This window comes from Schistocerca americana, chromosome 5 (genome assembly GCF_021461395.2).
Source record: "Schistocerca americana isolate TAMUIC-IGC-003095 chromosome 5, iqSchAmer2.1, whole genome shotgun sequence".
NCBI lineage: Eukaryota > Metazoa > Arthropoda > Insecta > Orthoptera > Acrididae > Schistocerca > Schistocerca americana.
Genome location: NC_060123.1, coordinates 149612697 through 149628706, shown reverse-complemented (window position 1 = coordinate 149628706; position 16010 = coordinate 149612697). Strand labels below are relative to the sequence as shown.

The window sequence follows — 16010 nt, the reverse complement described above, 5'->3', positions numbered from 1 at the left end:
CACTGGCGTGCCACAGGGGAGTGTTATGGGACCATTGCTTTTCACAATATATATAAATGACCTAGTAGATAGTGTCAGAAGTTCCATGCAGCTTTTTGCAGATGATGCTGTAGTACACAGAGAAGTTGCAGCATTAGAAAATTGTAGCGAAACGCAGGAAGATCTGCAGTGGATAGGCACTTGGTGCAGGGAGTGGCAACTGACCCTTAACATAGACAAATGTAATGTATTGCGAATACATAGAAAGAAAGATCCTTTATTGTATGATTATATGATAGTGGAACAAACACTGGTAGCAGTTACTTCTGTAAAATATCTGGGAGTATGCATGTGGAATGATTTGAAGTGGAATGATCATATAAAATTAATTGTTGGCAAGGCGGGTACTAGGTTGAGATTCATTGGGAGAGTCCTTAGAAAATGTAGTCCATCAACAAAGGAGGTGGCTTACAAAACACTCGATCGACCTATAATTGGGTATTGCTCATCAGTGTGGGATCCGTACCAGATCGGGTTGACGGAGGAGATAGAGAAGATCCAAAGAAGAGCGGCGCGTTTTGTCACAGGGTTATTTGGTAACCATGATAGCGTTACGGAGATGTGTAGCAAACTCAAGTGGCAGACTCTGCAAGAGAGGCGCTCTGTATCGCGGTGTGGCTTGCTCACCATGTTTCGAGAGGGTGCGTTTCTGGATGAGGTATTGAATATATTGCTTTCCCCTACTTATACCTCCTGAGGATATCACGAATGTAAAATTAGAGAGATTCGAATGCGCATGGAGGCTTTCAGACAGTCGTTCTTCCCGCGAACCATACGCGACTGGAACAGAAAAGGGAGGTAATGACAGTGGCACGTAAGGTGCCCTCCGCCACACACCGTTGGGTGGCTTGCGGAGTGTAAATGTAGATGTAATGGCCATCAGAGTATTAAAAACAAGCCTTTAAAACACACACATCACCTCTTTTCTGGTTGAGATGATAATTTGAGAGCTTATACAATATCAGATATGTGTAGAGTTATGAATCTTGGTGAACTACATGGCCCCATCATCTTATTTCTTGTATGAGAGGCACTGAGAAGGCATATTAAATAGCTTTCTGGGGTTTTGAATGAACTGAATGCAAAAGTCAATCTGAGGTGAGGCGATGGAGTAAATCACAAAACTGTTATTTGCCACAGCTCCTAAAGTCAACACATGAACATGCATCAAAATATGCTGATAATTTCATTCATTTCAACAACACATTAAGTTCCAGCTAAATTTAGCTTTCATTTATGCAAAAAAGTTATTGCAAGTTTTATGTAGTTTTTTATGAGAAGCTGACATTTATTTTCAGTGTTTTACAACCAATGCAAGCATAAACATCATGGAATACTAAACTATAGACTTGACAAGCTATCATCCAGCTGGTTTCAAATTCTATGTCCTGGTAGATGTTCCTCCTTTTTACATGAGATATAGCACTATCTTCTCACAAACAAACAACATTCAACTGTGATTTTGGAATGAGAAACCCAATGCATAATGTTTCCTCACATACAGAATGTAGGTGGTATTACTCCTGCTTATTTTGTGTGGTTACAATGAAGTGCTAGTCATTTGCATATCGAAGCATATACACTAAGATGACAAAAGTCATGGGACAGCAATATGCACATACACAGTTCGCAGTAGTATCATGTGCACTAGTTATAAAAGGTCTGTGCATTGGCAGTGCCATCATTTGTATGCAAGTGAGTCATGTGAAAAGGTTTCCAGTGTGATTAAGGTCACATGGGCATTAACAAACTTTGATTGTGGAGTGGTAGTTTGAATTAGACGCATGGGACATTCTGGTTTGGAAATCATTGGGGAATTCAATATTCTGAGACCCACAGTGACAAGAGTGTGCTGAGAATACCAAATCTCTGGCACTATCTCTCAGCACGGAGAATGCAGTGGTCAATGGCCTTCAGCTAATGACTGAGAACAGCAGCATTCACATAGAGTCGTCAGTGCTAACAGACAAGCAACACTTCATGAAATAACTAAAAAAATCAACATTGGATGTACGATGAACATGTCTGTTAGGACAATGCAGTTAAATTTGACATTAATGGCCCATGGCAGCAGATGACCTACGCGAGTGCCTTTGCCGACAACAGATATAGCCTGCAGTGCTTCTCCTGGTTCAAAAATGGTTCAAATGGCTCTGAGTACTATGGGACTTAACTTCTGAGGTCATCAGTCCCCTAGAACTTAGAACTACTTAAACCTAACTAACCTAAGGACACCACACACATCCATGCCCGAGGGAGGATTCAAACCTGCGACCGTAGCGGTCACGCGGTTCCAGACTGTAGTGCCTAGAACCGCTTGGCCACTCTGACTGGCACTTCTCATGGGCTAATGACTGTATCGGCTGGACCCTAGACAACTGGAATACCATGGCCTGGTCAGATGAGTCCCGATTTCAGTTGGTAAGAGCTGATGGTAGGACCTGAGTGTGGCACGGACTCCACAAAGTCATGGATCTAAGTTGTCAACAAAACACTGTGCAAGCTGGTGGTGGCTCCATAATGGTGTGGTCTGTGTTTACATAGAATGGACTGGCTCCTGGTTATTTTTGGCTATTTTGAGTCCGTTTGCAGCCATTCTTGGATTTAATGTTCCAAAACATGTTTGTGGATGACAATGCGGCATATCACTGGGCCACAGTTGTTCGCGACTGGTTTTAAGAACGTTTTTGGACAATTTGAGCAAATGATTGGGCCACACAGATTACCCGACATTAATCCCATTTATGGAACATAATCGAGAGGTCAGTTCGTGCACAAAATCCTGCACTGCCAACATCTTCACAATTATGATTAATACTCTGCAGAAATCAAACCTGCATTTGGATCGGACTTCCTTAACTCTTGTGCAGAAAGGTGTGCAGTGTACTGCTGCATCCATTTTCAATAAGCCACCACTTGAATTCAAAAATCTTAGCAGTAATCCACGTGCTTTCAAATCAAAACTGAAGAGTTTCCTCATGGGTCACTCCTTCTTTTCTGTTAAGGAGTTCCTTGAAAAATTAAGCTGATTCTTATTGTATTGTTGATTGCTTTTACTTAAACTTATGGACTGACTTTTTTTAAGTTCATAAACATTTATTTTATCTCTTATTACTTTTATGTTGTAATTTCATGTACTGACATGTTCCATGACATTGGAGATTTCCTCCTTAATTTGGTCCCACAGAACTTGACGTGTAAATAAATAAAAATAAAAATGGCAGCTATAGAGACAGTGCAGCTTAATAATTCTGCAGGGGCTTCCGATGACTTGTTGAGTCCATTCCATGTCGAACTGCTGCACTACGCCAGGCAAAAGGAATGTCTGATGTGATATTAGGAGGTATCCCATGTTTTTTGTCACCTCAGTATAGTACACTTCATGCAAATACAATATTTTAATGAAATTGGACAGATAAAAAATCTACTTACCAAGTGGCAGCAGAACACACACTTAAAGGTTATAATTGGGTAAGCTTCTCAAACCAGTGGCTACTTCTTCACGCAGAAGGTTTGAAGGGGAAGGAAGAGGGGTGAAGGAAACAAAAAATAATTTGAAGCAATAGAGTCAGATTCTCTAGAAGCAAAGGAACTGATCAAGTTCATGAAATGCTTGCACAATCAGTAGCAATTAAAGGAAAGAAGGAAGATTTTGCTTTCAAATCCTGGGATAATGAGGTCATTGGAACAGTAATTTTTATATTTTCATCAATGACCCTAATGTAAGGTATTTTTTGGAATGAGTTTCAGTAAACTGTTTACTGCTACCTGACTCTGCTCTATTCAGAAGTTGTTGAACACACACACACACACACACACACACACACACACACACACACAGTCCATCACTTAACAGGTGTGTCAGTATAACCTCCATCACCAGCAGCAGCAGAATAAATCTGCTAATGAAAGCTAATATCTAAATTATCTCTCTAGTCTTTGATGACACTGGCTACCTTCTCCATAAAAATATTTGGTAACTTAAGGCAAAAACAATGGTCTAAAAACCCTAAAAAATAGCCTGTAACTTATAGCTCATTTAATGACCATAGAGGCCTGATCAAATGAAGCCTGAGTCTTATCTTGAGTTGACACAGTGAGATGTAACAAAAAGCAGTCAGATATGCTCACTCACATATGATTCCATAAATTCATAAATATTGCTATGGAAGAAAACCTTCATACAAGCAGAAAGAGTGGAAACACTATTTGCTACATGTTTCAATACTACCACAATATAAACTTACCCTTTTCTTCATACAGCAGTTGTAAATGGGCTGAAAAACTGTAGTTGTGGATTGATAAGAGGATACTGATTCAGCCTCTACATCTGTGCCTTTATCTCAAATCCCATCCCTTCATCTTTATAGGACATTAAATTGATCAATAATCAAGAGTTCTATCTTCCACAAATATTTCTTGTCAGACACTCAAAATTTGCACTAAAATTTTATCTTATTTAAATGTTCTGGATCCACTGTGAATAATACCTGAAAACTGTTACTGGACTCAATTAAATGCTAATCAGTTATCTCCTTTTTTGCTCCATCATATGGAAAGAACCTGTGTCTAGTTGGCACAGGACTGTCTTCTCTTCATGCAATGATATCTATGACGAAATTATGCTGAATGTTTTCGTTTTTGTTTTATTTGCTGCTAATGCCTTATTGAAATATTGATGTTTCAATTAATGTAGAACTGCTACAAACATTGTTGAAAACCATGTGCTGTTCATTTACTTTTAATAGATGCTCCATAGAGCCAAATGCAATACATTTGCCTTCTGCATGTGATTTGGATAAAAAGTAACCAATTTTTAGGGAGGAAGCTGATCAAATGATGAACAACACACAATATCCCCCTTCATGACTTACTTACTGCCCCCTCCTTTCTCAAATTTTCTTATCTTGTCTCATTGTCAGTAATCTGTGTACTATCTTTATTGTATCTCATTTTTTGGTGTCTCCTATTCTTATGGTGGTGCCCTTAGCTTGTTATGCTCTTTCTAAGTAATTTTTTTTCCTTTAAGCACTAACATTTATCTATTTTTACTCACATCATGAGGTTTACAGTTGCCACTTCATACTGAGACTCATTGCCCTGTTCCAATGACCTCATTATCTGAGGATTTGAAAGCTAAATCTTCCTTCTTTCTTTTACTTGCTACTGATTGTGCAAGCATTTCATGAACTTGATCAGTCCCTTTGCTTCTAGAGAATCTGACTCTATTGCTTCAAATTATTTTTTGTTTCCTTGGACGGACATTAGTAATCGAGTAAGACACAGATTACTCATTTTCTGTCATTTCCATCAAGTACACCATTTTTTGGCAACTGTGCAATTTTATGTAGCCCATGGGTCTGCATCTTGATAATCCTCAGATGATATTTGTTTAAATTCCCTAGTAACGATTTTAATTTTCAATTTGAGGCATTTTTCCACCCTACTGCATTTAATTCATAGGATGGAGTGTACAGTAATATGAAGAATGCTATTCTGTGGAGTTGCTTCTCTTTTGTTAATGTGTAGCTTAACTCATTCCAAACCCTTCAAGGTTTTCCTCCTTGATGGACTCTACAGTGCTTGATGAATGAATGTATGAAAAGGGCTTAGTGTTTTTAATATATCAGTATGTACACTGTTAGCATCCTTAAAATATATAACTGAGATATCATTAAACATTCAAATATTGTAATTTCCAATGAGATCAAAAGAATTATAATGAGCTGCCTTACTTGAGAAATTACTCTTGTGCTGTACAATAGTTTGTGGATACATATCTTATTGAAAGGCTATGAAAGATCACCTTTCATGACACAGTGCAGGTTTTAAGCAGTTGGGGACACAAACAAGAATCCACACACAGAAATCAGTTTACAACTTGAATTCATCCTTAAAGCATATCTATAAACACAATTACATTGTCTCAGCACTATTGGGCCACTGCACTGGGACAATGTTGCTTTGTTAATGTGTGTTCCCTGAAGAAACATGCGAGTTCATAAACTGAGCTACTATGTTCAAGTTCTTGTTTATTTGAATATCCAGTACTCAATATCTCTACCATATGCTGACTGATTATCTTTCCTCATTCATATCCCAACAACTGTTATATTCATGGAAAAAATATGTCTGAATTGATGTAATGATATAATGATGCAACTGTATCATTGAAAAATAATCAGTAAAACTTTTCACAGCAGAACTGAATTTTTAGAATTTCTAATTACAGTTGTCACATTACACAGATAATATAAATAATAAGTGCACAAAGGCGTGTGTGTATGTGTGTGCACATGCTTGCACATGCTTGCTCATGCTTGCTCGCATATGTGTTGATACTACTATTTAAAAAGTGCTGTGTTGTGCAGTATCATTCCTGTGGTCCATAGTTCTCAATTGCTTCCTGTTGTAACTGATTTTCAGTTGTCATAATACTACTTCAAATTAGGTTAAGTATTTTTTCCTTGTTGGTTTTCTTTTAATAAGGCATAAGCCATGAGTTGTATTGTAAACTACAATACAGCCTCCAACTAATGGCCAGTGTTTGCTCCACTCTTAGGATAAGATATTTTTAAACATAAAAATGAAAACTGAAGATTGGATGTATTTTTATACTGCAGCAGTATGTGCCACTTTCGTTTCAGCTGGATCTTCAAGAAGCGAACAAGAAACTAGCGAATGGCGCAGCGAGAGCTGGAGAAGAAGCTACCGCCCTTAGAATGCAATTAGAAGAGCAGAAGAAACAACTAGAAGAGCAGAGGAGACAATTAGAGGAGCACAAGAGAGGCTTAGATAGTAAAAGTAGGCAATTAGAAGAAAAAGAAAAATCTATAGCAGATGCAGATCAGAAACTGAAGAAAAGGAAAGAAAAACTTGATCAGCTGGAGGCACAGCTTCAGAAGGTATGTTACTTCCACAATTCTACTGATTTGTCTCATTCTGGCATATATATCTTGCCAATGGCTCCTTCATGTAACCATATACACTGGAATATTTTTCCTTTTGTTATTTTATGCTTTCATCCATGTCAGTTTTCACTCTAAATTATGACTCTGCCAGTATATATAAATGTATGTGGGCATGAGTGCATGCATGTGCACAAATGTGCGTGCACACACACACACACACACACACACACACACACACACACACACACACAACACACACACACACACACACCATATGTATCATAATTAATAGCAAAAAGTGACACACGTGAAAGTGAAAGTATACAATAATACAAGGCATGAGGGCATAAATTATTTTCCTAACTAATTGCCACCATTGGACCAACATTTGTCATAGCAGGAAACAAACTTTTCTATGCCATCTTCACAGAAAGATGCTGCCAGTGAAGACAGCTGCTGCTGAACACTGCTTTTCACACTGACTTCACTGTCAAAGCACCATGCTCCACTATCATGCTTCAAGTTCAAGAATAAGTGGTAGTCAGAAGGTGCAAGATCATGGCTGTGTGGCAGGTTATCGAACTGCTCTCAACCAAATTGTTGAATATGGTTTTGAGTGATACCATAAAAATGGGGATGTGCACTGTCATGAAACAACACAACCTTGACTGAATTATTTAATTGGATAGATAAAAAATATACTCACCATGTGGTGGCGGAAGACACACATAAAAGACTGTTGTAATTGGCAAGCTTTTGGAACCAGTGGCTCCTTCTTCAGGCAGAAGAGTTGAAGGGGAAGGAAGAAGGGTGATGGGAAAGGACTGGAGAAGTCTAGGGAAAAGGGTAGATTTTGGGAAAGTCACTCATAACCGCAGATCAGGGGAGACTTATTGTACAGGATGAGAAGGAAAGACTGATTGTAGGGAACTGCATTGGACAACACGTCAAAACCTGAGAAATTAAAGGTGGAAGACAGAGTAATATACAGACAGAGATTACTGCTTAAACATCAAGCATGAGTTAATAAGAGTGAAAAGCTAAGTGCATTGTACACAACAGAAGTGGGAGGGTAGTGGTGAAAAATAGACGGGAAAGACAAGACACATTTCATTGTCTTTCCTGGTGGTGAAAAATAGACGGGAAGGACTAGACACATTTCATTGTCCTTCCCATATATTTTCACCAACTTCCCCCCCCTCCTCCATGAACCATACGGACCTTGCCGTTGGTGGGGAGGCTTGCGTGCCTCAGCGATACAGATTGCCGTACCGTAGGTGCAACCACAACGGAGGGGTATCTGTTGAGAGGCCAGACAAACATGTGGTTCCTGAAGCGGGGCAGCAGCCTTTTCAGTAGTTGCAGGGGTAACAGTCGGGATGACTGACTGATATGACCTTGTAACATTAACCAAAACAGCTTTGCTGTGCTGGTACTGCGAACGGCTGAAAGCAAGGGGAAACTACAGCCGTAATTTTTTCCGAGGTCATGCAGCTTTACTGTATGGTTAAATGGTGATGGCGTCCTCTTGGGTAAAATATTCCAGAGGTAAAATAGTTGGTTGTTTGGTTGGTTGGTTGTTTGAGGTTAAAGGGACCAAACGGCAAGGTCATCAGTCCCTTGTTTCAAATAGACTCCATTCTGCTAACGGGACATCTCAGTATAGTCAGAAAAATAAAACGGATAAAGGGGAAACGTAAAAGGGCAGTCACGTTGTCATTAGTAAAAACAAATGAGGGAAGGTGGCAAGAGAACGAACCCAACACTATGCTGAAACAGCATAGGCAAGACCACCTGTGACTTAAAAGGTACAACTGCTATAATGCAGAAAGTACGTATGGGAATAGAAAAACGAACCAAGCCTTAAAAAGAAGGGGTAAAAACAGAGTAAAAGGGAAAGAAAAGAGGATTCCGGTCAGGGAGGTGAATCGGGAATCTCTGAACACTGCCTACAGTGGGAGACACCCAAACACTCACCGCCCTGCAGGTAAAATAGTCCCCCATTTGGATCTCCGGGCGGGGACTACTGAGGAGGACGTTGTTATCAGGAGAAAGAAAACTGGCATTCTATGGGTCGGAACGTGGAATGTCAGATCCCTTAATCAGGCAGGCAGGTTAGAAAATTTAAAAAGGGAAATGGATAGGTTAAAGATAGATACAGTGGGAATCAGTGAAGTTCGGTGGCAGGAGGAACAAGACTTCTGGTCAGGTGATTACAGGGTTGTAAATACAAGATCAAGTAGGGGTAATGCAGGAGTAGGTTTAATAATGAATAAAAAAATAGGAGTGCGGGTAAACTACTACAAACAGCACAGTGAATGCATTATTGTGACCAAGATAGATACAAAGCCCACACCTACTACAGTAGTACAAGTTTATATGCCAACTAGCTCTGCAGATGACGAAGAAATTGAAGAAATGTATGATGAAATAAAAGAAATTATTCAGATAGTGAAGGGAGACAAAAATTTAATAGTCATGGGTGACTGGAATTCGGTAGTAGGAAAAAGGGAGAGAAGGAAACGTAGTAGGTGAATATGGATTGGGGGTAAGAAACGAAAGAGGAAGCCGCCTGGTAGAAATTTGCACAGAGCACAACTAAATCATAGCTAACACTTGGTTCAAGAATCATAAAAGAAGGTTGTATACATGGAAGAAGCCTGGAGATACTAGAAGGTATCAGATAGATTATATAATGGTAAGACAGAGATTTAGGAACCAGGTTTTAAATTGTAAGACATTTCCAGAGGCAGATGTGGACTCTGACCACAAGCTATTGGTTATGAACTGTAGATTAAAACTGAAGAAACTGCAAAAAGGTGGAAATTTAAGGAGTTGGGACCTGGATAAACTGACTAAACCAGAGGTTGTAAAAAGTTTCAGGGAGAGTATAAGGGAACAATTGACAGGAATTGGGGAAAGAAATACAGCAGAAGAAGAATAGATAGCTCTGAGGGATGAAGTAGTGAAGGCAGCAAAGGATCAAGTAGGTAAAAAGATGAGGGCTACTAGAAATCCTTGGGTGACAGAAGAAATATTGATTTTAACTGATGAAAGGAGAAAATATAAAAATGCAGTAAATGAAGCAGGCAAAAAGGAATACAAACGTCTAAAAAATGAGATCAACAGGAAGTGCAAAATGGCTAAGCAGGAATGGCTAGAGGACAAATGTAAGGATGTAGAAGCTTATCTCACTAGGGGTAAGATAGATACTGCCTACAGGAAAGTTAAAGAGACCTTGGAGAAAATAGAGCCACTTGTATGAATATCAAGAGCTCAGATGGAAACCCAGTTCTAAGCAAAGAAGGGAAAGCAGAAAGGTGGAAGGAGTATATAGAGGGTCTATGCAAGGGTGATGTACTTGAGGACAATATTATGGAAATGGAAGAGGATGTAGATGAAGATGAAATGGGAGATATGATACTGCATAAAGAGTTTGACAGAGCACTGGAAGACCCTAGTCGAAACAAGGCCCCAGGAGTAGACAACATTCCATTAAAACTACTGACAGCCTTGGGAGAGCCAGTCCTGACAAAATGCTACCATCTGGTGAGCAAGATGTATGAGACAGGCGAAATACTCTCAGACTTCAAGAAGAATATAATAATTCCAATCCCAAAGAAAGCAGGTGTTGACAGATGTGAAAATTACCGAACTATCAGTTTAATAAGTCACAGCTGCAAAATACTAACGCGAATTCTTTACAGAGGAATGGAAAAACTAGTAGAAGCCGATCTTGGGGAAGATCAGTTTGGATTTCGTAGAAATATTGGAACACGTGAGGCAATACTGACCCTACGACTTATCTTAGAAGCTAGATTAAAGAAAGGCAAAACTACATTCCTAGCATTTGTAGATTTAGAGAAAGCTTTTGACAATGTTGACTGGAACACTCTCTTTCAAATTTTGAAAGTGGTGGGGTAAAATACAGGGAGCAAAAGGCTATCTATAATTTGTACAGAAACCAGATGGCAGTTATAAGAGTCGAGGGACATGAAAGGGAAGCAGTGGTTGGGAAGGGAGTGAGACAGGGTTGTAGCCTCTCCCCAATGTTATTCAATCTGTATACTGAGCAAGCAGTGAAGGAAACAAAATAAAAATTCGGAGTAGGTATTAAAATCCATGAAGAAGAAATAAAAACTTTGAGGTTCACCGATGACATTGTAATTCTGTCAGATACAGCAAAGGACTTGGAAGAGCAGTTGAACAGCATGGATAGTGTCTTGAAAGGAGGATATAAGATGAACATCAACAAAAGCAAAACAAGGATAATGGAAGGTAGTCGAGTTAAATCGGGTGATGCTACGGGAATTAGATTAGAAAATGAGACACTTAAAGTAGTAAAGGGGTTTTGCTATTTGGGGAGCAAAATAACTGATGATGGTCGAAGTAGAGAGGATATAAAATGTAGACTGGCAATGGCAAGGAAAGCGTTTCTGAAGAAGAGAAATTTGTTAACATCGAGTATAGATTTAAGTGTCAGGAAGTCATTTCTGAAAGTGTTTGTATGGAGTGTAGCCATGTATGGAAGTGAAACATGGACGATAAATAGTTTGGACAAGAAGAGAATAGAAGCTTTCGAAATGTGGTGCTGCAGAGGAATGGTGAAAATTAGATGGGTAGATCACATAACTAATGAGGAGGTATTGAATAGGATTGGGGAGAAGAGAAGTTTGTGGCACAACTTGACTAGAAGAAGGGATCGGTTGGTAGGACATGTTGTGAGGCATGAAGGGATCACAAATTTAGTATTGGAGGGCAGCGTGGAGGGTAGAAATCGTAGAGGGAGACCAAAAGATGAATACACTAAGCAGATTAAGAAGGATGCAGGTTGCAGTAGGTACTGGGAGATGAAGAAACTTGCACAGGATAGGGTAGCATGGAGAGCTGCATCAAACCAGTCTCAGGACTGAAGACCACAACAACAACAACAACAACAACAACAACAACCCCCCTCCCCCACCTCTGTTACGTACAGTGCATTTAGCTTTTCACTCTTAATAACTCACGCATGATGTTTAAGCAGCAATCTCTGTTTACATATTACCCTGTCTTCCACCTTTAAGCTCTCAGGTCTTCACATGTCATCCAATGCAGTCCCCAACAATCAGTCTTTCCTTTTCAGCTCGTAAGGTAAGTCTCCCCTGACCTGTGGTCCTGGGTGACTGTCCAAAAAACTACCCCTTTCCCTAGACCTCTCCAGTCCTTTTCCTTCACCCTTCTTTCTTCCCCTTCAACCCTTCTGCCTGAAGAAGCAGCCACTAGCACCGAAAGCTTGCCAATTACAACCGTCTTTTATGTGTGAGTTTTGCCACCGCTTGGTGAGTAGATTTTTTATCTATCCAGTTAAATAATTTTGTCAATAATTGATTGCTTTTGTTGTTATACATTCTTGACTCAGCATTTCATGCCTTCTGTTTTGAATTTATGTTGGAGTTTTATGAATGTATCACAGTACCATACCATATTTATGGTCTCACCTCAGTGAAGGAACTCAACAAGCAAAATTCCCCGTCTCTCCCAGAACACAGCACATGCGATTTTTTTGCTGACAATGTTGGTCCAAACTTTTGTTTTTTTGTGGTTATTTGAGTGCTTCCAAACCACTGACGTTTGTTTTTATTCTAGAGTGACATGATAAACTCACACCACTCAGATTTCTGTTTAAGAAATCATCTCCCCTGTCACCGTATTGCGTAAGAAATGGCAAAGTACTGCCAGGTCACTATATTTTGTGGACATCCGTAAGCATTTTTGGAACCCAACGGGAACACGGTTTGCGAAAATTTAAGGGATTTGTGACAATCAAATGCAAATCAGTTTTTGCAATTTGTGGAAACTCATCACAAAGCATTCTTATTGTGAGCCATCTTTTCAGGAATTTTCTCATTCGCTTTCTGAGCTAAACCACCTTTGACAACAGAAGGGTGCACACACCATGCTTCAACACCAATACTGGTTTATCTATCACTGAACTTACTCACTCACTTTCTCACTTTTCCATCAGTCACAACATTTTCACCTTAAATCTCTAAAAGCTAATGATGAATATTTCAGCTGTCTTAGTATTCTTTGCATTCAAAACTGTATTATAGAATGCACTTCACAGTTGGTGGACTCAGAGATTGTCTTAAACATTTTGAATGATCACTAAAAAATGTAAACACAACACAGTCTGGCTGTAATGGTGTCAGAGGAAAGACAATATGGTTTTTATGTAATTTCTTTGGCAGCCCTGCATGGAGGTTTGGTCAAAGAATATGCCAATGTTGAAGGAAGTATCATGCTAGTAGGGTACCAATATATCAAGAAGCTGGACAAGCTTTGACAAAGGAAAGGGAGGATGCTAAGTTCTCTCAGCTTCCATGCTGAGATGTCAAGATGGAGATGCAGTACGAGGTTTCACCAGCATCTAACATCACATCAACTCCAAAGTGATGAACAAGATAAAACATCAGATGAGCATGGTAGTAGTCAGGGAAGGGATTTGAGATATGTGTCACAGGCTAGATGTGCTGGCATGGGAGTTATACACCTTCACCTGTACAGGGCAGCCTCCATAGCAGGGAAAGATTGAGGGTGGGAAGACAGTGCCCAATGGTCCCTAGCAGAGTGCACCGGGAAGAATGTCTCATTGTGCCAGTCTGAGTTTGACCACATGAGTAAGAAAGCACAGCACATGGAGGATACTTGCACTGTGATTAACCTTAGTGGTAAGCAGTTTGATTACACTACTTTGAAGGTACTGAGCTGTGGCCTCAACTTTACAACTACCCCCAGGAATGTGCCGATTTCAAGTTTAATTGGTTCAGTGGACCATGTAGCCAATGCACTTCCACCAAATGCAGCACAAAAAATCTGTCGGGAGCACTGCAGGGCAGTCACCAAGACAGAACCTCCAAAATCAATCATTTCCAGTAACAAGAGTCTGGAACAGAAGCTCTGGGAAGACAACAACATTGTGTTTTTTTCAGCAGACAAAGGGAAGTCCACAATCATTATGCAGCAGACTGAGAATTAAGAGGAAGTTTGTCAACTTCTGGAAGGCACAGCATACCAACTTTTGGAATAAGACCCTATGGACAGAGTGGACAAAAAGGCCGGTGCTTTCTTGAAGGCAACAGGCATGCATGACAACGCCATCAAACAGCTATGATCTAGTTCATCAGTTCCACATAGACTCCATGGACTGCCAAAAGAACACAAAGGGGGTATGCCACTACACCCACTGTCTGCAGCATTGGCACATAAATGTACTGAGCAGCTAAGTATTTGAAGAAACTGCTGTGTATTCACCACTTCCACAACTCAGAGGACTTTTTGCAATGTCACAAGCAACTACATATCCAAAGAACTGGTCAGTTTTGATGTGGTCTTCATGTTTCCTAAGATATCACTGAAAGTCTCATTAGAACTGATTGCAGAGAAATTTGACATTGTTCTGATGGACGTGTTCAGACATATACTGACTTCTACATTTTTTCTATGTGGGGGTGAAGATTATGAGTAGACAGTAGGAATGGCTGTGTAACAGCTCCCTGTCTCCACTGGTTGTCAATATACTCAAGAAGAAATTTGAGGAGGAAGCATTAGAGACAGCTAGATACAAACTCACGTGCTTCTTCAGATATGTTGATGATACCTTTGTGATCTGGCCTCATGTCTGGGAGGGGATCAGTGAGTTTCTGGAACTCTCAACTCACATGGTCCAAATATGAAGTTCACCATGGAACAGCTGCTATTTCCATGGGTGTATTTGTTAAAAGGAGAACACATGGCTTGTGTCACCACAAGGTGTGTTGTAAAACAATACACTCTGGTTTAGACCTGTAAGCTTGTCATCACCCAGCTCAGGAGAATGGAGTTCTAAACTCATTGGTCAATAGACCAAGTTAGTGTGACATCAGAAATACAGAATCTACTCTGTCTTTTGCAAAAGTGGTTACAGAAGGCCTTTCAACCAGCCGCTCTGCCACAAAATAGAAAAAAAAGAAGATGAAGTAAAGATTGTGGTTTACCTACCTTATGAGGAACCTATTTCTGGCAAGATTGGCAGGATTCTCAAGAAGCATAACATAAAGTGCATGTTCTGTCCACCTTCCAAAATAAGAAGACTATTGGGAAATGTGAAAGATGACTTTACTATATGAAAATCAGGAATTTATAATATACCTTGCCAATGTGGCATGCTGTACACTGGCCAAAGAACTAGGGCAGTGGGCATCAGATGCCATGAACATCAGAGGCACACACCACTGAGACAGGCAACTAAATCAATCATTGTTGAGCACTGTCTGGAACTTAATCATACTACAAACTATTAAAAATGAAATTTCTGGTGCAGTAATGATTAATAATGGCTGTTATTGAGGTAAAATAGTCTGCAGCTCATGGTCTTGTGGTTAGCATAGCTGCCTCTAGATCAGGTGTTCCTGGGTTGGATTCCTGGGTAGGTCAGTGGTTTTCTTCACTCAGTGACTGGGTGTTTGTGTTCATCTTCATTGATGCACAAATCACCAAAGTGGTGTCAAATAGCAAGACTTGCATCAGGTAGCCAAACAGCCCCATAAGGGATCTCTTATCCAGTAATGCCATTTGATTATATCATTTCATTTCTGAGCTACCCTAAACCTAATTCTAACAGAACCTGGAATGACAATAACAGACATGGAGTTTCTTGGCTTGGCTTGGCTTGGCTTTGTTATGTTGGATGTCATGTTTTTACAACTGTCCTTTTTTGCAAGCTCATTTCTTCAATATTTATTGGAATTAAAGATGTTTTAACTGGCCTGACAATCAGTGTGTCTTTACCCATAGAATATGATGTCAGTCAAATTATGATTAAAATAAAAGCTGTAGCTGCATTTGAGATAAAATTAATTAGAATATTCTCAAAAATGGTACAGTCACTCAGTTATTAAACCTGTGAATCATTCACTCTCCCTCTCCCTCCACACAAACACAAACACAAAAACAGACACACACACACACACACACACACACACACACACACACACACACACACACAAACCATGTAGAGTATACTAGTCTTTTATTGTT

At 39.8% G+C, this 16010-nt stretch overlaps 1 protein-coding gene across 1 annotated transcript in view; it reads left to right on the top strand.

Moving 5' to 3' along the window:
* The window catches only part of LOC124616150 (trichohyalin-like), a 470869-nt gene that overhangs the window by 351714 nt on the left and 103145 nt on the right, over positions 1 to 16010 (top strand). The window contains exon 13 of the mRNA XM_047144429.1: positions 6687 to 6944. Coding sequence (XP_047000385.1) covers positions 6687 to 6944 — 258 coding nt within the window. The remainder of the gene's footprint in view (positions 1 to 6686; positions 6945 to 16010) is intronic.